At 33.0% G+C, this 24,098-nt stretch overlaps 1 protein-coding gene across 1 annotated transcript in view; it reads right to left on the minus strand.

Moving 5' to 3' along the window:
• The window catches only part of NPFFR2 (neuropeptide FF receptor 2), a 28,656-nt gene extending 5,970 nt beyond the window's left edge, over positions 1–22,686 (minus strand). Inside the window, exons 1-4 of the mRNA XM_031942162.1 lie at positions 22,428–22,686; positions 7,204–7,290; positions 4,463–4,797; positions 1,758–1,857 (exon numbers count right to left, since the gene is read on the minus strand). Of these exons, the coding sequence (XP_031798022.1) occupies positions 1,758–1,857; positions 4,463–4,790 (428 nt within the window). The 5' untranslated portion in view covers positions 4,791–4,797; positions 7,204–7,290; positions 22,428–22,686. The remainder of the gene's footprint in view (positions 1–1,757; positions 1,858–4,462; positions 4,798–7,203; positions 7,291–22,427) is intronic.
• Between the last annotated feature and the right edge of the window lie 1,412 nt (positions 22,687–24,098).

Genomic DNA, 24,098 nt, shown 5'->3' on the forward strand with positions numbered 1-24,098 from the left:
ATACATGTGATATATTAAATATAACACTATATAAATATGTTCTATGTTGCATTATGTTATATTATGTGTAATTTAAATATAATTTACCATTCTATACATATAATGTTCTTATGTTACACATACATTATTTATACAAGTTATTTTTATTTCGATGAATGATATTCTAATATTTACTCTTTTAGAGTAAATAAAACTGAATATTGATTGATTTTTTAATGTAAACTATAAAGGGGTGATGCTAAAAAATTTAAAGAGAAGAAGATTTGGGTTCAAGACTAGGTTGTGTGTATAATTCTGAGCAAATCACTTCATCAATCAGTTCTCCAGGCCAGTGTTGTCAAACTTGAATAGAAATAAATCCCTTCAGGTAGCCTATCAACCTGGAAAACCACAAATCAATACTACCTCTGTTGTATTGTAATTTTGTTCATTCTGTTAGACATTTCCCAATTACATCTTAATCTAGTTCTTCAGGACCAAGAGTTTTACAGGCCAAACTCTTTAAAGTCTGGCAGCTCTGCTCTAGGCAATTCCCTAACATGATAAAATACAGAAAAGGTGCTACCCTGCACCAATATATAGATTTTTCTGCTTTGTGTTTCTTGTACCTTTATAATCCTATCCAAGGAGGTTTTCAATTTCACAGAGGTTGTGATTATAGCAAGAATCATGAAACCTTAAATTCAAATTCAAATCTCACATTTATGACATGTGATAGCAGGTTTATTTCTAATTCCACAATCTATATATAAAGTGAATATAATTGAGTCAGTGTCTAAATAGTGCATTTAGGTGGCACAGTGGATAGAGCACTGAGTTCAAATCTGGCCTCAGACACTTACTAGGTGTGTGATCCTGGGAAAATCACCTAACCATGTTTACTTTAGTTTTCTGCTCTGTAAAATAAGCTGGAGAAGGAAATGTCAACCCACTCCATTATCTTTGCCAAGAAAACCCCAAATGGGGTCACATAGAGGCTGAAATGATTAAACAATAACAAAACAACAAAAATGTCATGGTCAGTAAGTGGTACTTGCTTCAAATATTATATGTCAGCTTGCTGATGTAATAGGTAGAGTTCAGGTCTGAATTCAGAAAGATTTGAATTCAAGTTCAGCTTCAGAGATTTACTGAGTGTTTTATCCTGGATAAATTGCTTAACGTCTGTCTCAGTTTCTTAATCTGTAAAATAGGGATAATAATAAACCTTCCTTCCAGAGTTGTTGTGAGGAAAAAAATATATAATATTTGAAAAGTGCATAGAATAGTACTTGACACATTGTAAATGTTTAATAAGTGTTAATTATTTTTAAAATGACTTTACACCAATATGCACTACATATAGAATTGTCCTAAAGTTCTGTTCAGATGGGGAAAAAAATCCCAGTTCACTTGCTTATCAGTTTAATTCTTTCCCCAGATTTCCTAAATTTCTTAATCTAAAAAATCATGTAGTACATAATTAAATTCTATATATAATAACTTTGAATCAATCTTTTTCATCTTGAGTAAAAACTCCTGTTGTTATTAAACTATTTCATATCTTCTATCCCTGGGTCAATTTAATAAAACTAGACAGTATAATAGTTTTTCACTACTGAATCTTTTAGAGACATGTGAATCACTCTGAATGGAGGAGAGATATAAGAAGTAGTAGAAAGATAAAGGTTGAAAATAGGTGCCATTTGTCATCATGCACACTTTTTTCATGATGGTGTGACTGTTTGGTGTGATTTGAGATTCTGACAAGAGCTTACCTATCCCCTGCTATGGCTACCAAAGTGAAGACGGATGAGGCAACTGACATGCCTTGAACCATTCCACTGATCTTGCAAACGATGCTTCCAAATGGCCATCCTGACAGGGAGAATGAGAACAATGTCAGAGGAAATACTCTTTTCTATGACATTAAAAAGTCTATTTAAAAAAAAAAAAAACATTAAAGCATGGCAAGGACTAACTCTTATTGTGACAACCAAGGTTTTTAATACCTGAGGATCTATCAAATATTGTTATTATATCCATCTATGGGCAAAGAGCCTGGAATCATAGACAGAGACTAGATTTTGTAAATTTCACTTGTTTGGGCAGAAATTTATCTTTAGATGAAAACAATGCTTTTCTTTGAAAGCCGGGGTTCTTTACTTGTCCATGCAGTGACATCTTGGTAAATATTTAACAACCAGTTCTTGGGAGTATGGAGGGGATTTGAACAATAATACACTTTTAAGTTTAATTTATAGTATTAATTTTTCCCATCCCCTTTTCAAAGTCTAGACAATCAACAGAACAAAGAAATCAAGTGATTTGTAACATTTGTTGATTAAGTGCTGGATCAATTTGGGCTAGAATTCCGCCTGAGATACTTTCTAGCTGTGTGACCTTGAGTGACTTCTCTCAGCCTCAGTTTCCACATTTGCAAAATGAGGATAATTTCTCAACAGTTTTTATTACTTGAACTGTCTGTATGATGTTCCCAGGAAAACAGCTCATCAGAAAACTCAACATCTTACAAGTTTGTATCAACTTAAATGGAGAGGTAAGAGGTAGAGGAGAGAATTCCTCCCAAAGTCTTCATTTACCAACTCACACATTCCTTGGACTAGGTTCCACCATGTCTTTATACTGGGTGTCATCTTCCCTTGCCTGTCCTCAAATTTTGGTTTCTTTTTTGGTCTTTTTCTATTAGATTTTAAGTTCCTTATAGGCAGGAACTGTCTTTCTTTTTCATATGTGTTTATCTAAAACTTGATACAGTATTTGGTAGATAGTAGGAAAATAAGGTTTATTAACTTACTAACTAATGATATAGCACCTACCTCAGATGGTTATTACAAAATTTGAATAAGATAATATATGCAAAGCACTTTGTAAACCTCTAAGTATCATATTTTTATATTAGTGTTATTTACATTTATTTTTGAGATTACATTGAATTTTATTAATTGCAAATATGTTCCTTTCTACCCTTCTCTCCCACTTTTTATTTAGTTTATTTTTAATGTACATTGTTTTATGAATCATGCAGGGAGAGAAAAATCAGAACAAATGGTCGGTCTCCTTAGTTACTTCTCTGTTTTCAGATGGCATTTTCTATTCAAAGTCTATTGGGATTGCTTTGGATCACTGAACTACTGAGAACTTTCATAGTTGATCATAGCACATTTTTGCTGTTATTGTGTACAGTTTATTACTGGTTCTGCTTATTTCATTTAGCTGATGCTTACATGATGTTCATGTAAATCTTTTAAGGACTTTCTATAATCAGCTTTTTCATCATTTTTATAAAACAATAATATAATAATTACTTTCATGTACCACAACTTGTTAAGCCATTCACCAGTAGATGGGCATTTATTCCTTTTCCAATTCTTTGCTACCTCAAAAAGAGTTGCTACAAACAATTTTTCACATGTAGGTCCTTTTCCTTCCTTTATAATTTCCTTGAGATAGAGACCCAGTAATGGCACTTCTGGGTCAAAGTTTTACAAAACTGTGCATGGTTTTATAGTCCTTTGGGCATAGTTCCAGATTGCTATCCAGAATGGTTGGATCATTTCACAACTCCACCAACACTGCATCAATGGTCCAGTTTTCCCACATCCCCTCCAACATTTATCATTATTCTTTCCTGTCATCTTAGCTAATCTGAGAAATGTGAGCTGGTACCTCAAAGCTGTTTTAATTTGCATTTCTCTAATTCCTAGTGATTTAGAGCATTTTTTTATATAACTAGAAGTGGCTTCGATTTCATCATCTGAAAATTGCCTGTTCATATCCTTTGACCATTTATTAATTGGGGAATGATGTTTATTCTTATAAATTTGACACAGTTCTTTATGTATTTTAGAAATGAGACCTTTATCAGAAACATTGGATGTAAAGATTATTTCCCCAGTTTTGTACTTCCCTTTTAATCTTGTTTCTGTTGGTTTTGTTTGTTTAATTTTTTTTAATTTAATGTGTGTGTGTATATATATGTATATATATACATATATATATATATATATATATATATATACATATATATATATTGTCCATTTTACCTTTCATAATGTTCTCTTCTTTGGTCATAAGTTTCTCCCTTCTCCAAAGATCTGATAGGTAAATTATCCCTCGTTCTGCTATTTTATTTACAGTATCATCCTTTATGCCCAAATCATGTATCCATTTTGACCTTATTTCAGTATTATTTATATTAAATATTATTTTAGATAAATTTTCATCCCCAGATACCATAAATATGTTCCTAGAACCTTTCATTTGAAAAATGCTAAATACCTTTGTTTCTACAACCTAAAATGAAAGCCAAAATGTTTTCCTGACATAACAGAGAAAAATATGTAAAATTGAACTGTTATTTCCTGTTTCCTGCTATCTTACACACAAGCTGTCAGGGAATACATAGAGACTGGAACTTCCAAGTTTCCTTCCATTTTGCATTACATAGGAATCAACATACCTGCTATGATATTATCCAGGAGGGTTATAGGCATGCAAAATATCCCTATCAGCAAATCACTGATGGCCAAGTTCAAGATGAAGAAGTTAGTGACTGTGTGCATGTGTTTGTTCCATGTCACAATGAAGCAAACCACTGTATTCCCCACTATGCACAGAACAAAGATGAGAAAGTAGGAAATGATGTAGACAGCTGCCACCTGAGGCTGGTGGAGATAGTAATCTACATAGGTTATGTTAACATCCAGATACTGCTCCTCCTTGGTGTCATTGACACTCCTGGTCTGAGGACTAGGTTCAGAAGAATTGGACTCCATTTCCTTATTCATGCTGAACCTTGAACAATAATAACAACAATGAGGGAAAAACATAATTAGAAACTACAGATTTAAGAATTGCAATATAATGCATGTATTGGATTTAGCATATACTTTTACCATGTCTAACATATATTGTATTACTTTCCATCTAGGGAAAAGGGTGAGGGGAGGGGAGGGAAAACTGGAACACAAGGATTTTCAAGGGTCAGTGTTGAAAAATTACTCATGCATATGTTTTGAAAATAAAAAGCTTTAATTAAAAATAAATACACACACAAAAAAAGAACTGCTACATAAAGTCCTTACCCCTCAGTAAATATCTCAGATCAAAGGAGCAGAATTGTGGGGTTTGAGATGAGGGAAAGGCACTTTGTTGTTAGCTGTACCACTGTATAAAATAATCCAAAATAAATGCTTGGATTTTAGTAACCTTCTGGATATATTTTGTTATAAATAGCTTTAATTTCAACATCTGAAAATTGCCTGTTCATATCCTTTGACCATTATCAATTGGGGAATGATGTGTATTCTTACAAATTTTACACATTTCTTTATATATTTTAAAAATGAAACCTTTATCAGAAATGCTGGCTGTAAAGATTCCCCCCCCCAGCTTTGTACTTCCCTTTTAATCTTGTTTCTGTTGGAAATTATTTTCATCCCCAGATACCATAAATATGTTCCTAGAACCTTTCATTTGAAAAATGCTGTATATGCTTATATGTATATCTGTGTTTTTTTCTATAGATTACATTTTTCTTGAAGGCAGAAACTTTTTGCCTAGCAGAGGCTGATACTTAAGAGTAGCTACTTAATAAATAAGTATTGACTAACTATTCTGGATCATTTCAGGGGATGCCTCACATAGTATCAATAGCTTCCATACAGTAAGGTAAATAAACACATACCAATATGTCAACTAAAACATTTAGGTGGAATGGTGGAGAGAGCATGAGACCTAACTATAAACTCTTACCAGCTGTGTGACCTTGAGCAAGGTCCTTAATCCTGTTTGCAAAAATTTGCAAATAGAATCATGAAGAGTTGGACATGACTGAAAAAAAACTGAATAATAATAACCAATTATGTTCAACTGTAGAACCAAAGTACAAGAGAAGCAAAGGAACAGGGAAGAAAGGAGAAAACATATAAAAACAGATGAATAACTACCACACTGTGTCACTAAACATTAGGGGGAAAATCAATCCTTTTTCCTTGGTTAAATGTTTAGATCATGGAAACTGACAAGTAGAAAGGAATTCTACATTTTGTAAACAACCTTAAATATCAGAAAAGTCATTAAGAATGAATATTTTAAAAAGCATGGATGGATTACTTGCAAAGTACTGAGCACTATGCTAAGCATTATCAACACCAGTGGAAAATCAGACAGTTCCTGTCTTCTGGGAACTCATTCTCTAACAAGAAGGAATAATATATAGGGTGGCATCTAGGGAGGTATAGTTTGGTTTGTTATAAGACTAGTGAATGGAGTCACAGAAGAGTAGATTGATATACTCTTTCAAAGAACAATGATACAGTTTATTTGTTTATAGTTCCAGAATTAGAAAGTAAAAACAGTAAGGGGATATGAAATATAGTCAATCAACAAGCAACATTGTCAATGTATAATATTTGATACATGAACCTGGGTGGTTCTGGGTGTGGCAGAGTTAAGTTTTTCAGGGCTTGATTTTTAAGTATGGCAGTTGGTGGAATGGCCCAGGAATTAAGAAATAAAGATATACTTCTAATTTTAAAAATATATTTATTTAAAACTAAATACGGAATAAGAGAAAACAAAATAGAAAAAGAAAGACAGAAAAGGAAATTTTTAAAAAATTGTCATGTACTCATCAGAACATCAGGGAGATTCAAAATTTGTAATGATAAATAGGAGAGAGTATATTGATGAGTATCCCTCTTTGATTTATTATAGATTGTTCTTTTGTTCTCTATGTATTTAAATTTTACAAAGAAAAATTAAAATTAAATCAAGATATGAAAAGGATATAAATTAGTGTATTTTAAAAGGGTATTCTACAACTCTCAACCCCAATTAATGTAACTTACAAGATATTCTATACCCTGTACTGTCATCAGATGAGAATGATTCTGATTGGATTTCAGAATCAATCAATCATAGGTATGAGTTAGGCATAAATAATCCATAGATACCTCTCTTGGATCAATCAATCAAAAATTATAACTATATAAAACTAAATGAAATAGATGACACCACATGGGAAATGTCACATGGCTAGGTGAATAACAGTAATATCTATCATCTATAAAGCACTTTAAGATTTGCAAAGCAGTTTACAAATATTATTTTATTTGATCCTTATAGCAACACTGGGAAATAGGTACTATTATTATCATACATGAAAAAATTAAGACAGATAGCAGTTAAGAAATTTACCTGAATCACACAGTTGCAAGTGTCTGCTGTGGTATTTGAATTTAGATTTTCCTGGCTCCAGGTTCATCAATCTATTCGCTGCACCACCTATTTAAAGAGAATCAATCATGCTTCATAGGATTTTGATAAAACAAGTCTGCAAAATCCAAAAACTGCATATCAATTCACGCTAAGAGAAAATTGCTAGGGCAAGGGAGAGGAGAGAGAGCCATCATCTCCTCGTATCCTGAACTTCAAAATATCAGAAGATTTGGATTTCCCAACAGTATCATTAGCAGTGTTCCCAACAATTGTGGCCAACAGCATTAGTTGCATTGGGATTTGAGGACCAACCATACAACCAAAAGCTATATTCACCTAAGGCATTGCATGAAATCTCTACAAAGGAAGAAAATAACTTCTAATAACTAGTTACTGTGAATTTACCATTCAGCCATCTGTTCTCTTAAGTGCTATGCACTGTTCTCAGGGACCTTGTGTGTTTAAGGAGAAAGTATGACATAGATATTTGGAGTAATAGTTTTGTATTGTTCTTATTCTACTACTTTGGTAAAAATCAAGTCCAATAAGATGATAATCAATAGGGAAAACCAGATGGGAGCTCATAATTGATAGTAATAGAGAGACATTTTGGTGCTATTGCTAGAATCCTGAAAAGAATTAGCTACCTTCTAAGGATCTAACCTGCCATTGGGAGAGGAGGTCCCACATTAAAAATGGTTATTCACATTAGAAAGAAATTATTTCCTTTACTAAGGCTTTATCACATAGTTCCTTTAAGAACCAAGCACTCATATTATATCTCAATGAGTGACTTATGCAAAAATATGTTTTTAATCAGCATATCAAGAACATAAGTATTGTACACACTAAAACCATATAACAGTCTATTTCCCACAGGTTAGAGTACATTTTTCCCCCTTTATCTCAGACTTTTGATCAATTCTAAAGCTCTGACCTAACTCAATTAGAAGTGAAGATAAAATTCATCTTTATAATCCTTGGGAGTCATTTGTCATTCTTTCTTTTCTATGAGAAGATCTAGATAAAGTAACAATTCAATAATGCAAAAAATTGGAAACTCTAATATCAATCAATCATAAAATACATTAGAATACTTCAGGGAAATGATATGCTTCTTGCAAATGTAGAAGCTTGAATTTTATGTTTATTGTTGACTGTTACAAAGCTATTTGTCAAAATTTGGTGAATTGGAACTTTTAAAGTCAAGCCTTTTAAGTCATCTTTTAAATTTACGATTTATGAATATAGGGAAAGGGTAAGCACATTTTAAAAAATAATACTAATTCAACAACCATAAAAACATTATGGAAAAATATTCCTATTGTTCCACCCTTTATGCTTACCTCACATAAGGCAGATGAATTTTGAAGCTCTATGCTTAAGTGTAGTTCTAATTTATTGATTAATTTAGATATGTTGATATTAATCCAGCATCTACCATGTTCATTTTCAGGAAACAAATGAGACAATATATAAAAAAGTGCCCTAAAAATCATAAATTAACACAACACGACATTTTTCTATTATTACAAAATAGTTAAGTATATTCAAAATTGGTTAAATGGTTATAGGACTAGCAGAGGTATTGCTGATAGGCCTAAATCTACTCTACAAATTCTGTACACATCTAACTGCATTATGAGCTAGACATATCCAAGTAAGAGCAAAATAAAAGGAAAAAGTCCTTTATGTACCAAAATATTTATAGTGCCTCTTTTTGTGGGTGAGAGCTGGCAAATGGTGGAAACTAAAGTGATATCTGTCAAATGACGGATAGTTTATTAGTTCTGGCATATGAATTAATTGGAGTGGTATTGTGTCATAAGAAATGAGGAAACATATGATTTAAGAATGACATTGAAATATGTATTTGATCGGAACAGAAGTGAGTGCAAGGGATAATGTTGTAAAAAATTACCCTGGCATGGGTTCTGTCTATAAAAAGTTATTTAAAAAAAAAAAAAGAAATATATATTTGAACTGAGATAGAGTGAAGTGAGAAGAAAGATAGGTTGATACCAGGTCATTCATGGGTTAAGAAAGAAGAACTATAAAAAATAGCTATAAAATGATAATTTTATATTTATATTACATAAAGAACAATTTTATGTTTATATTTATTGAAAATTATCTCTACATCCCCCAGTATTACAGTTCACTAACTTATTTCCATTTTTATATTCTTTAGCCTTAAGTCATAATTTATTTCCTCAGTCACAAAATGTTTAAAATATGTTTAAATATTCTTTATAAGCTAGCTGAAGATATATCATATTTTTAAAAAATTTCTATGTTTCTATTTTATATGATTAAAATGTTTTAGGTACTTAAATTGTCAGTCTTGTGTTAACTAGAAAATTAAGCTATGAGGAAGATGACATTTCAAAATGATGACAAATGATAAAATATAGTAATTTTTGTTTTTATTTTTAATTATAACTTTTTCCATATTTTGTAGTTTTTCCACAATTTCTTGAGCTTTTGGATTATATCAAATAAATATATATTTTATTAGGATGTTATTTAAGTTTTATTAAATGAAAATTAGTAAATTCAGTAATATTTAATAGCAAAACTCTCAGTGATTGACAGATTTATTTTTTAGAGTTTGAGTTTTTATAGGTAAAGATTGTCTACATAATTATCTCTGAAAATTATGCACAATTAGATACTTAAGAATTAATTTTTGCGTGAATCTCAAAAGAGATTTTAAAAAAAGGGAAAGGACCTATGTGTATAAAAAATTTATATCAGGTCAAAAAAATTGAAACTTAAAGGATGCCCATAAATTGGGGAATGGCTGAATAAATTGTGGTATGTGATTATGATGGAATATTACTTTTCTTTGAGAAATGATGAGCAAAATGCAAACCTGGAAAGTCCTTCATGACCTCAAACAAAGTGAAATGTACTGTGTACAAAGTAATAGGAATGTTTTGGGATGATCAGTTATGAATGACTTTTCTAAACTCAGCAATACAATGATCCATGACTACTCTGAAGGATTTAGGATGAAAAATCCTATTTGTACCCAGAGAAAGAACTGATCGTGTATGAATACAATTGAAGCATACTCTGTCTCTATTTCTGTCTCTGTCTCTCTCTCACTCTCTCTATGTCTTTATCTGTATCTCTGTTTCCCTCTCTCTTTTTGTCTCTCTCTGTCTCTTTCTCTCTCTTCCCCCTCCTTCCTTCCCTTTCTCCCTCTTTTTCTTTGTCTCTGTTTTCTCTCTGTCTCTTCATCTCTCCCTCCCTCCTCTACCCTCTCTCTCTTTCCCTGCCCCTTCCCTTCCTTTCCCTATCCCTCTCCTCCTTTTTTCCTCTCCCTCTCCCTCTTCTTCTTTTTCTCTTTCTCCCTTCCTCTCCCTCCTCTCTCTTCTCTTTTCTTCTCTCTCTCTCTCTGTCTCTCTGTCTCTGTCTCTGTCTCTCTCTGTGTGTGTGTCTCTCTTCCTCTCTTTCTCTCTCCCTCTCCCTCTTCTCTCTCTTCTCTTCTTTTTCTTCTTTCTCTCTCTGTCTCTCTGTGTGTGTCTCTCTCTCTTCCTCTCTTTCTCCTTCCCTCTCCCTCTCCCTCTTCTCTCTCTTCTTTTTCCTCTCTCTCTCTCTCTCTCTCTCTCTCTCTCTCTCTCTCACAATAAACTTCATACTAGGAAGAAGTTGGTACAGAAATAGCAATACCAGTAGTAGTAGTGATAGTATTAAAGTCAAATGTTATGGCCCTTATATGGAATCTGGTTGTTCACAAATCTGGAATCAACTTTGAGCACACAAAGAATTGTTTAGTGCCATTCTAAACCCATGATAAAATCAACACAATTTAAAAGCAGGAGTATAGCGATATGATCTGACTTGAACTAAGACAATAAGCAAAATAAGAATTATGAATCACTGATACAATCAGTTTTGACTTTTAAGTAGAGAATGGCAGCAGGAGAAATCCAAAGAGAGAGTTGACTCATTGTCAGAACAGCAAGGTGGTGGAATGATTAGTGTACTAGACCTAGAGTCAGGAGTACCTGAGTTCAAATCTAGCCTTATACACTTGCTAGCTATATGTCTCTAGGTATATCACTTAATCCTTTTTGCCTCCGTTTCCTCATTGGTAAAAGATGTAGAGAAGAAAGTGGCATACCTCTGCTAAGAAAACTCCAAATGAAGTCACAAAGAGTTAGACACAACTGAAATGACTAAACAATAACACAAATCATTATCAATTTAATAAATGTGTGTATTCTGGCTACTCTACTGACTAGCTATTACCTAGTTTTTTTTTTTTTTTTTTTTTTCCCTCTTCCTGGATTCCCTATACTCTAAGACATAAGAATATTGCAGTCAGCCAAGTAATGATCCTCCAGTGGCCTTTAAGTTTTTATATTGAGTGAAATAGATCTCAATACCCAACTGAGTATGTATATATATTCTTCCCACTTTGAACTAATTCCGACAAGAGTGAGATCCAAGTATTGCCACACCAGTCCCATTTTCCTCTCCAGTATAAAACCTCTTCCTTGTGTGCCTGTTTTAGGTGAGAAATTTTTATCTATTCTACTTTTTCCTTTCCTCTTCATTCAGTGCATCCCTCTTTCTCATGAGCTGCCTTTTAAAAGAGATTATTCCTACATAATCAACGCACACTTGTGACCTTGGTCCATGTAGACTCCTTCTAACTTTTCTAACTTCCCTAATGATAAAGTTATTATAAATTACATGTGTCATCTTCCCACATAGAAATGTCAACAATTTAATTTAATTGATTACTCTTTCATAGTTTTTTATGCTTCTTTTGAGTCTTGTGTTTGTATGTGAAATTTTCTATTTAACTCTGGTTTTTCAATCAGGAAAGTTTAAAAGTCTTCTATTTTATCAAATATTTATTTTCCCCCTAAAGGTTTATACTCATTTTTTTCTGGGTAGATTATTCTTGACAGTAATCCTTGCTCCATTATCTTCTAGAATGTCCTATTTCAAGTCTGAGTGGTGTAACTTGAGGAGGGAAGAATTGGAACCTCTCCATGTTTGGAGAAAGGTATTAAGGAAGATCTTTAACTAGGAGGATGGAATGAAAAGGTAACATGGGAAACTTGAGGAGGAATGAAAAGGTTTGGAATAGCAGTCATGTTGAATGGGTAGTGCATAAATAGATTAGGGAAGTATCAAAATATTGCCTTGCTGCTAAGAAGGAGAAATTTACAATTCAAAAGAAAAGGTGTAAGGGAAACAAGGAGAAAGGAAGGTTAACATTGTAATACAGGTATTTAGGAAGAAACTTCTGCATACAAAAAACATTATTTTTTTAAAGTTATTTATCCAAAAAGAGGAAGAGAAATACAGCATAATATCAAGTGGTGATCATCAGATCAAATGAGAGCTTTTTAAGGATGGGATTGAGAGGACATGAGCATTTTTGTAGGTCTTTGTTTAAATTAGACAGAGTAGCTACAATCAAGGCTTACTGAAGGAATGAGATACTAACAAAGATGATGAAAATTCATTACTGTAATAGCAGCTCACATTCATATAAGTTTTAAAGCTTGCAAAATGTTTTCCTCATAATAATTCTGCTAGAAGTATATTTTTAAAACCCATGGCTCGGCCCTTTCCCAAAAGATCCTGACCTCACATGGGCTAAGTCTGTTTGGAGTCAGGAAGACATTGAACATTAGAAGAATGGAGGCAAACATTTATTAACTACCTACTGTGTATCGTATTAAAACAAAAAAAGTTTGCTTGATGAATGAGGAGTGAATCTTAATAAACTTGTGTAAATTCCTATATACTTTGAATGTCAGGTATTCATCAGAAAATTTAATACTTTTAATTTTTAATATTTTCTAAATTGAATTTTTCATTCTTTTCATGAGTTTTTTCTCTCTCTGCCTGCATTTATTTTATTTGTGTACACTATTTTAATTTATGCAAATTGATTTAATTGCACACAATTGAGTTTGTTCTTTTTGTGCCCTTGGCTTTCTTCTTTCTTATCTAATTATATTCTTTTCTTAAATGTAGTTCTGAAAATATAACTTCCCATCCTTCTGTTATTTTTAATGATGTGACTTCCAAATATTTATATCACTAATCCATTTGGAATTAAATTTGGTGTAAGGTATAAATCCAAGGCATAAAAAGCTAACTGAATCCTAATTTTTTTTGCCAAAATTTTTACTTGTTCCACAAATTCTTGTCAGATACTTTTCCACAGCAGTTTGCATTAGCAGTGCATAACATTGCATCAGAATTAGGGCTCTTTCTTAGTTTTCTCTTTGGTCTTATTTATCTAGTTCATTCCAGTAATCTATGCTTCTATTTTGTTTATCCCATTCCAGAGAGTTTAGAAGACAACTATTTTGTTATGTGATTTGAAATTTGATAACACCAAACCCCTTTCCTGCTTTTTTTCATTATATCTCTTAATATTCTTTACCTTTTATGGCTCCAAAAACTGTGCTCTTATTTTTGTTGAATTCTATAAAGTATCTCTTTGGTATACAAGCAATGTTGCATAGGGGAGAGGGTGCTGAACTTGGGTGCATGAAGACTGAGATTAAATCCTATGTTTGATACTTACTATTCCTTCAACCTTGGGCAATTAGCTTAATACTTATGTACTTCAAGTAACATCTGTTTTACTTTTTCACATAAATGTCACAGTCTCTCTTGGTGAAGGCAATTCCCATAACCAGGATGCATTCATACCAAAAAAAAATCACAGATTCTTTGCATAATTACATATTCCTTTTGTGATATGCTTGATATAGTGTTGAGTTCATGGAATAATTTGGACAGCATCAGTCACCCTGGTTTGTAACACTGAACCTGCATTAAAATCCTGCCTCTCATAGTATGAGATATTGACCAACTCATTAAACCTTTTTAAGCTTTAGAAGACTCTCTCAGAATTATCTACTAAGGTAGATTTGAAACATTCATTGCTTGGTGAAATTTCCACACAGAAAGAAAAAAAATCACAATTATTTGATGAGCTGATATATATATATATATGCATATACATATAGACATATATATATATGCATGCATGTATGCAGGAATGTATATATGTATACATGTATATGCATGAAAGTATATAGATGCATATATATGTGCATTATACAACTTGTGTAAGTTAATTTCCTAGGTTAGTAGGTTAATTTCGAAATGCTAAGTGAATCCTGAATATTCTTTCTCTTTCTTTTAAGTTTTCAAAAAAATTTACATAAAGGTATTGTTTTCCATAGATTTAATGAGTTTTCTGATTACTGCTCTTATCAATTTTCTAGCTTAAGTTTTGTGTTCATTATTATTCTCTAAGAAAACTGTGCCATATGTAAATAGATTCATTTTTGTTTTATCTTGATCTTTACTTTTCCCATCAAATTAAATTTTTCTCTCTTCTTACCATAAACAACATATCTAAAATGTCAAATTATAAGGAAAACTATTTGCTTTAACTAGGATTTTTTTAAGCTACCACTGCTGTTCCATCATAAATAGCATTATTCTTTTAAAGCGATAACCTTGATGACATTAAGGAAATTTTTTTATTTCTATACTTTCATCATAAAGTTATAAGTCCTACATTTTGACCAAAACATTTTTTCTGCCTCTGTTGATATATGCTATCATTTTTGTTATTATTTTTATCAACATAATTTATTATGTTCATATTTTTGTAATGTTGAATCACTCTTACGTGTTAAAATAAAGTAAGCCAGGTTATAATAGAGAAAATATTTGACAATAACTATTTTATTGTTTCATCCATTTCCCTTAGTCATGTGCGTGATAATTTTCTTTCTCTGCTTTATTTCTCTTCCTAGTTTATACATCATGTTAACATTTATCTCACAGAATACATTTGGTAAAATATCTTCTCTCTTTTGGCAAATAGTTTATATAAGAATTCTTGACAAGTCTGATAGAATTCATTTGTGTTCACATATATGTATATGATACCATTATTAGAACTGGCAGGGGAAAATGTTACCTAAAAGGCTCTCCACCAGAAATGTGTTGCATGAATATACATGTGTAATTTCAGACCTACTTCACCATTTTCTAAGAATGCCTCTGCATATAACAAAAATTTTAAAAATTAAACTGGTCATTTGAAATTCCTGCTAGATTTAACACAGAGAGGTAGTTTGGAATAGTAGATAGAACTTTAGAAACAGAAAGACCTGGGTTAAATGTTCACTTCTGACACATTGACTTTGTCACCTTGGACTATTCACTTAACCTCTTGATACTAAAAGCAACTCTTTAAGATATGAATTGTAAAAAATTGCTAATCTTCATCAATGGAAGGAATTTCATCATCGGGAATTCCTCATAAGTCTGTGCCAAAACAAAACAAAACCAAAAAGTGCAGGTTACTATGTTAGATAGTGAGGATAAAAAAGTCAAATGAAAAATATTCCTTGCCCTCATGGAGTTTACATTCAAATCCTGCACCTAATATTATGCATGTGGAATGGTTTGTAAGTTTTCCTTCACTCTCCCTAAATAACTTACATACTTCTTTTCCAGTTATTACTATATCTCATGACATTCTTTGTGATGTTTCTCTAAAATTTAAGTTGTAGATCATTCAGAGGGCAATCAACCTACTCTTTGAAACATACAATCAGAGGAAGTTAAGCCATCCCACATGCTCCCTTAGCATCCATATCATGTCAATTAATCTAGGTTCTAGACTTATTGTTCAGTTGTCTTTTTTGTTATGTCCAATTCTGTGACCCCATTTGAGGTTTTCTTGCAAAAATACTGGAGTGGTTTGTCACATTCTAGACTAGATGCTCTTAAATTTGGGTTAAGGGCATAGATATTCCCCTTCATACCTTCTAAAAGTAATGTTTTCAAGTGAATAAAATAAAATACATAGAATTACAAAGGAATATAATTATATTGTTATAGTTATCAAAAAAAATTTAAGTTCATGTTGCTCAGTTTAAAAAACTCCACTCTAAAGGAAGATCACCAGCAAATTGAGTGTAGCCTGTGAAGGATTTATTGGAAGATGAATAAAAAAGAGATGTGATGTGAATATGTTGAGTTCTGCCAGAGCCATAACTAAGAATTTGAAGGCAAATTTAATTGCTCAAGTTAATGAGTTAGGGTCACTACCACCACCACATGACAATGAGGCATCAGCAGAGTATTTTTACCTTAACAGATAAATGACATATTCACTCCATATTTGTTTCCCAAGAACCAGTAGAGTTAATGTTCAAAAGACTTATCACAACTTGACCACAGTATTATGAAATGTAGAGATGTTGTTGTCAGAGTGGGTGGATGAATAAAAACATCAATCCTTATTGTAATCCATAAATAGGCCATAGTGATGGCCTTCTAAATAGGCCATCATTATTTCCTTTCAATCATTGACACAGTTCTATTTTTTTGTGCCTTGCCCTATTACTTTATCAATAAACACACAATTTTAAGTATGCTAAAAATAGTTTTTTTTTAATGAAATAGTTAATTTTGAAAGACTTATGGAGTTTAAGGGGGAACTCTTAACAAATGTTTCCTGAAGATTTATGTAAACAGTAAAAGAACAATTAATTCTCAAGTATGCTCTATCACACTTTCATTAATAAAAATATGTACAGGGCTTTGTTCTAACTAATTATTTAATACAGGAGAGAGTAGCTGAATGCCCTATCTCATTCTCCATCTTGTCAGGAACTGGAGGTAGTAACAGATCTCCACTAAGGATATAATAGGGTGATGGATGGCACTATCCCAGAGCTGTGGCATAGTTAATCACTCCTGCATGGGATAATTAGGGATAATAGCTGAATGCATAGGGTGATGAGACATGGAACACAGCTCTGAGGGGCTTATCAATGTCTATTTAACATCACAGTATAAGAAAGGTTATCACTTCTCAACCCTGTAGGAACCTTAGTTCCATGGTGACCATTGATCACTCTGTGATTGTGATTTTATTTTCATGGAAGGTTAAGAAGACATGGGAAGCTGCATTCAATATATATATGTAGATATACATTGTATATATGTATCTATGTTTTCTAGATTTTCTTGAGATCTAGACTACAAAGTTATTGCATCTGTATCTGTTGATATATGTAAAATATGAATCAAGGATCCTTTAAGAACTGGTGAGATTATACTCATTTCCCTGCTCAAGAGAATTCTATCTGTGTATGTCGTAGAGCTTTGAGATCCAAATCAATCTTATGCATCAGAGACTAATGAGTTCTGGGGAATGAATGGAAGGCTTAAAATCATTAGGTAGATGTTTATTTCTTGTTTTATGAATTGTATCCTCACTAGTAAGTACTATGCATTGATTGATTTGGGGCTAAGAATAAAAACCACTCTGTAGAATTCTTGCTTCTATTAGGAACCAAATCTATTAAATCAAAGTCACATGGCTACTTTTTCATGAAATACCACACTCAAGAAGAAGCAGAATCAGTCAGTAGATGGGGGCTCAGATTTAAGTTCTAATTGATAAATCTATAAACCCATGTTACCCTAGACAACAAACATGCTTCCCAGAAGCCAGTGAAACTGAGAGATGGATTGACAACTCTTTGGTAACAAAAAAGAGCTTGACTTTTACACAGAATACACTCTTGTGGGGCATGTGCTTCCAAAGTGAGCAATAGTTTAATTCATTTTTCATTTCGTCCTAGTTTGGTGATTATGGGCATCATCTATCTGTTGTTGCACAGTCATAAAACAACAAAAGAAACAAGCAGACTGTCAGTTGACTCATAAGGGCATTATTTGGGAATGAGGATCAAGAGTGGCCGAACCAGGACTAGAAATCCACTTTGCTGAATATATGTAAATACCTTAACTGGTCATATAATTTTAGAGAAGACCAGTTACCACTCTGAGACTCCATTGTCTTATCTGGCAAAAGGAACATATAGAATAGATTATCACTGAAGTCAATCTGTAAGCTACAAGGATATTTAATGTCATTTAGAAAACTAAGCAATATTTTTCTGATAATTCATATATTTCATATCTTTACTATCTGTACCTTTCTCTGGAAGTGTAATGGAACTTTGTTACCAACTAAGTGTACGACCCATCAAGCTCAAACTTATATAGGGCTTTTAAAATTTACAAAATACTTTCTTTCCAAATACTCTCCAAGGGAGATAGTGCAAATATATCACCTCTTTCCCATTTAGAGTCTTTAAATATTTAAGTGTGTTTCTTGCATACAGAAAATTTTGAAGTTTTTGTCTCCTGATCTATTCTGTCACAGATCTGTGCGATAATTTGATCCTATTCACATTCATAGTTATGGTGGTAAAATTCATATTTTCTCCCATCAAATTATTCTCCATCAGTAAGAATTTATTAAGAATCTACTTTGCTATGTGTTTTAATACTTTTTCTTCAATACTATCTGGAATTTTTTTTAAAACTTGATTAACCAGGTTCCTGTTTTTTTTTAAACCACCTACAATCACATCTATCCAATTATCCAATGAGTTTTCCCATTTGATTTTTAAAAACAAGTTAAACTATCAAATACACAAATATTGAATGGTTTATGCTGCATGCTGCATTCTACACCCATAATCCTTCACTTTTCCAAAGGTAAAAATTTTCTCATTACCTCTCTAAGGCTAACTCTGGCCATTATAATTACAAAGCAGTTCATTTTATTTTAGTTATATTTTTGTTTATATTATTATAATCATTGTTATATCGTTTTTACTATTTTTTACTTTGCATTAGTTCAGATGAGCATTTATTAAGTTCCTATTATGTGCCAAACATTGTATTAAATGTTACCATCTTAATTCAAGCCATTTTTAACATTTTGCCTAAACTATTGAAATGCTTTTTTATTGGTCTCCCTGCTTCAAATATTTCCCAATGCATTCTATTCTACACACAGCCACCAAAATGACATTTCTTAAGTGTACATCAATGTCAACCCCCCCCCCCCCACTTAAATTCTAGTTGTTTTTTGTCAATTCTGATATAAAATATAAACTCCTACATCTGGCTATCGAACTCCTGCTAACTTGGCTATATTCTATTCTTCAAGCTTCATTATACATTATTCTCATTCCCACAACCTGATATATAGCCAAACTAATCCTATCTGTTGTTTAAATGCAATATTCCATCTCCCATATCCATTCTCTATGCTTGAAATGCACTACCTCCTCAACTCTGTCTCAGAGATTCCTTTCCAAGATAAATCTCAGGTACCAACTTCTACATTAAGCTTTTCTTGATTCTCCCATTTGCCAGTATTCTAGTTCCATAATTATCTTGTATTTTATAATGTTGAATTTATATATATTTTTCTATGTGTGTCTATATATATATAGACACACATTCCAGATAAATTTATAAATGTGTGTTTTTTGTCCAGTCTGATCATCTAAAAAGCCTCCTGACAATAGATATTGTTTTATTTCTTGTATTTGTATCTGCAAAGCCTAGCATATGCTAGATACTTAATAATTTTTTTGTAGGATTGATTGTTTGGATTTTTTGATCACGTACAACATTTTCTCTTTATTCTGGGAGCTCTAGGGCTTGATAATCATATCTCTGTACAGAAAATAATTGTTTCTTCTTTGCTGGTGTCCTTTGGATTTCATTACTCTATACTGTCCCATTCTAATTGAGAAGGATTTATCATTTCCATCTGATTCCAATATTTTCAGGAAATTTTATTTTATAGTTTCCTAAAATGTGTTATTCATGTTCTTTTCTTTATTGTGTTTTATTTATAGTTCACTTAATTTGTTGTCTTTCTCTACGCCCTGTAGATAACTAATTTCTTCCCTTTTTGCTGTATTTTAGCCTCACTAAATAGTTGTGTTTTGTTTTGTTTTTTTTTGAGGCAGTCGAGGTTCAGTAGCTTGTTCAGAGTCATACAGTTAGTTAGTATGGGATCTGGGACAGGATTTGGACTCAGGTTTTTCTGATTCTAAAGTCAGTGCTCTATCCAGTGTGCCACCTGGCTGCCCTTGTAGTTCTTGCTTTAGTGTTGATTTATTTGTTGATTTTCTTTTAAATTATCTCCTTAATTAAAAGGTAGTGAGATACAGTGAAAAGAGTAACAGGTTTATATTCAAATGACACCTGTATTCAAATTCAGTTTCTGTTTCTTACCATCTATACCTTGAGCAAATCACAGAATGTCTCTGGGACCTAACTGCCCCAATTATAGAACTAAGGATATTGGATTAGATAACTTCAAAGTTATCGGTAATCTTGATGATTTTATGATGATTTATTTCAGGGTGTCCACTGCATCCGTAAATTTTCTAGTTTCCTTTCTCAATTGTCAGATTTACTTTTGAGTTACTTGATTCTTTAAATCTTTCTTCAATTCTTACATTAGTATTTCTTAATCCTTTTTAGATTTATTGTGCTTCTCTTCTGTTCCTGGGATTCTATAAATAGTTTTTAAGAATTATTTCCATTTGGACTCTGATCCTGGATTTTTATTCTGCTATCTTATATTCATGAGGTTAGAATCAAACAATCAATTAACAAACATCTACTGAGGATACAAAGAGAGTGAAATAAAATCTGCTTCCAAGAAGCTTTACATTCTTCTGTCCTAGGAGGTTTTCTTTTCCTATGCACTTCAGTGAGACTCTATGTAAGGATTTCTTGCCTTTCCCCCCAATTTTCCTTCCCCTTTTACTTATCATTGGTTTTTATTAGGTTATTAGGTATATTTCTAGCAGTTTTGAGATAATCAGAGAGAACTGGGCTCACAGACATCAATTAACAGACACATCTTTCTAGAAGTTCTATCCTTAGATTTAATTCTTATTAACCTTCAAAAAGCCTAAATTTTTAGCCAGTAAAAAAGAGATAAATAATTCAATTAAATAATTAATTCCGACTACAATTATTTAAGACCAAAAGTTGACAGAAAACAAAATATCTAGATAAATAGCAAAATGCCAGTTAATTCTTCCTTCTCCCTACTTAATACTTAGTTACTAAAATCTATTGCTTCACTTTGTTTTTTATGTAGATAACTTCATTTTATTTTGTAAAGCATTCTCTTCTGATGATCATATCAGCTTAAGTTATCAAACTTTTTCTATGATTTTTGTCCTCCATCAAAGACAATTTTTATCAAATAAAAATCAATTATGCTTTTAGTTCATTGTCAACAGATATCATAAATGCCTCTCCAAATAGTGACAGAATTTTCTGGAGTTTGTCATCAAAATACTCACATTCGTTATCCATATTTAGACTATCTTCCAAGGCAACCTCAGTATACCAGTTAATAGAAAGATCAATGAATAATACACATTTAAAAATTATTTCTTTGTAATCATTTAATAATTCAAAATTAACATTTTAAAAGAGCATTATGATGCCAACTCTGAAATGGGCAATTAACAAGTTAATTCAGCTTAAAAAGAAAAACATTTATATGGGTCTATGATGTGCAAACAACTGTGCAGAAATGAAAACTGAAAGTTTCTATAATTCAGTTGTGCTCAACTATCCTACCAAACAAACATTATATACCTTAATAAATATAAATTACCCTGAGTGCAAATAAATTTAAAAAAATTTAAGTGCTTACTATGTATCAGACAGGGTTTATGATTTCCTACCTTAACCAACTTTTATCATGGTGAAAAATACTGATTAAACACCATTATGTTTGCCCAATGAATTGCTAATGATGGGATAACTACTAGCATTTTCAGAAAGCTAGCCTCATAGATTTTGAGCTATGGAATCTCACAAGAGTAAGGAATCTCACAAGATCATCTAGCTCAAACCTCATTTTAAAGAGGAAGAAACTGATGTTTACACAGGTTAAATGACTTGCCCAGAGTTTTACAAATGATAAATTGCAGGACTAGGAGGACTACACACTTCCTGCATCTCACTTTCTCTTGGGTAAATGGTTTAATTAAGTACATCTTAAAACATTATAAATATAACAAAATTTAATCAAAGGTAATTTGGCTTCTCAGCGGCAGCTAGAAGTATCTCCTTTGTACTTCATTATTACTCACCTGTCCATATAAGAAGGGAAAAGGGAAAGTAAAGGGAAACTTAGAAACACCCAGACTCTGCAATTGAAGGTTCCACAGGAATGCTAAACTGTCATCCAAGAGAGCTGAGGCGTGCCCGCAGCACGGAGTCCAGCATCTCACATCTGGCTGCCCTGGCTTTCTTGCCCGGTCAGCTTGCCTTACCTGCTCGCTCCTCGGGAAGAGTTGGGAAGCCTCCTGAGCAGGTACTGACAAGAAATACGTCCAGTTCAGGTATTGGAGGTGGAAAGGAAATGCAGACTCCCGAGCTTCCAGACACCACTCCCCTCCAGTTTCCACTCCCAGCCAGGCTGGAGATGGGAATCCCGCTCCTTTTACTCTCGAGCTCACTCTTCCTCTTCTCCCTCTTCTTCCTCCTCCTCCCTTTTACCCCCCTCTTCCTCGGGCCACCCGACTTGAAAGGTCCTGAAGCCACAGGCTGCAGGGAATGAGAGAGAAAAGGAAAGTTAGCAATCCAGGAAACGTCATCTCATGGGTAGGTTCAGAGAGAGACGTGCGTGTCAAGACGAAAGAAGCCCTGGCTAGCGTATCAGCATCACGTTGGGCAAAGGACAGATGTAAATCTCCAGCAAAATCTCCACCACTTTTCCTCTCCTGCAACATTTCCTCCACCTCACTCCCTACTTACACACACACACACACACACACACACACACACATATACACACACATATACACACACAAGACTAGGCTCTGTCTTCTTCTTCCCTAGAAGAGCTAAAGCTCTATGGAAAACTCTTGTACTTTGTAGGAATCAATCAGTAAGTATTTATTAAGCACCTACTACACACAGGACTAGGCTCTGTCCTCTTCTTCCCTAAAAGAGCTAAAGCTCTATGGGAAAACTCTCTTGTACTTTGTGGAAGTCAGTTAAGTATTTATTAAGCACCTACTACACAGACTAGACTAAACTCTGTCCCCTTCTTCCCTAAAAGAGCTAAAGCTCTATGGAAAACTCTCTTGTATCTTGTGGCAATCAGTCAGTGAGTATTTATTAAGCACCTACAACACAGACTAGACTAAGTAAGCTCTGTCCCCTTCTTCCCTAAAAGAGCTAAAGCTCTATGGAAAACTTTCTTGTATTTTGTGGGAATCAATCAGTAAATATTTATTAAGTACTTACTGTGCTAGGCATTGTGTAAAACATATACGAATAATGAAACAATATTTACTCTCAAGTAGCTTGCATTCTAAAGTAGATGTGTTACATATCATATACATGTTACATGTATGATATGTATATATGAGTATACACACATATCTGGACAATAATGCCTTAATCAACACATCTAAAAACGTTTTCTCAGACCTCATCCTTCTTGACTACTCTGCAGGTTTTGACACTGCTACTGACTGACTTCCTTGTTTCTCTCTTCTTTTTAGGTTTTCATGATATTGCTCTCTCCTGGTTCTCCTCCTACCTGATTGTTCTTTTCAGTCTATTTTACTAGATCTTTATCATTTCTGGTAACCTTGGCTAATCCCTGGAGCTATGCTCACATCTCTTCTTCTTATAACTATCTTCTTTGCTCATCTTCTTGGCTCCCACAGATTCAATTCTTATCATAGGTAGATGATTCTGGATCTATTTATCTTATTCTTTACTAACTTCATCTCCCATCTTCAGGTACCTATTGAGTATCTTGAACTGGATGTCTCATTTTAAACTCAACATCTTCAAAATTGAACTCAATATCTTTTTCCCCAAACCCTCTACTACTACTACTACTACTACTACTACTACTACACATACACACACACACACACACACACACACACACTTTCCTAATTTTCATATTATTATGGAACCACCAT

This window comes from Sarcophilus harrisii, chromosome 6 (assembly GCF_902635505.1).
Source record: "Sarcophilus harrisii chromosome 6, mSarHar1.11, whole genome shotgun sequence".
Taxonomy (NCBI): Eukaryota; Metazoa; Chordata; class Mammalia; order Dasyuromorphia; family Dasyuridae; genus Sarcophilus; species Sarcophilus harrisii.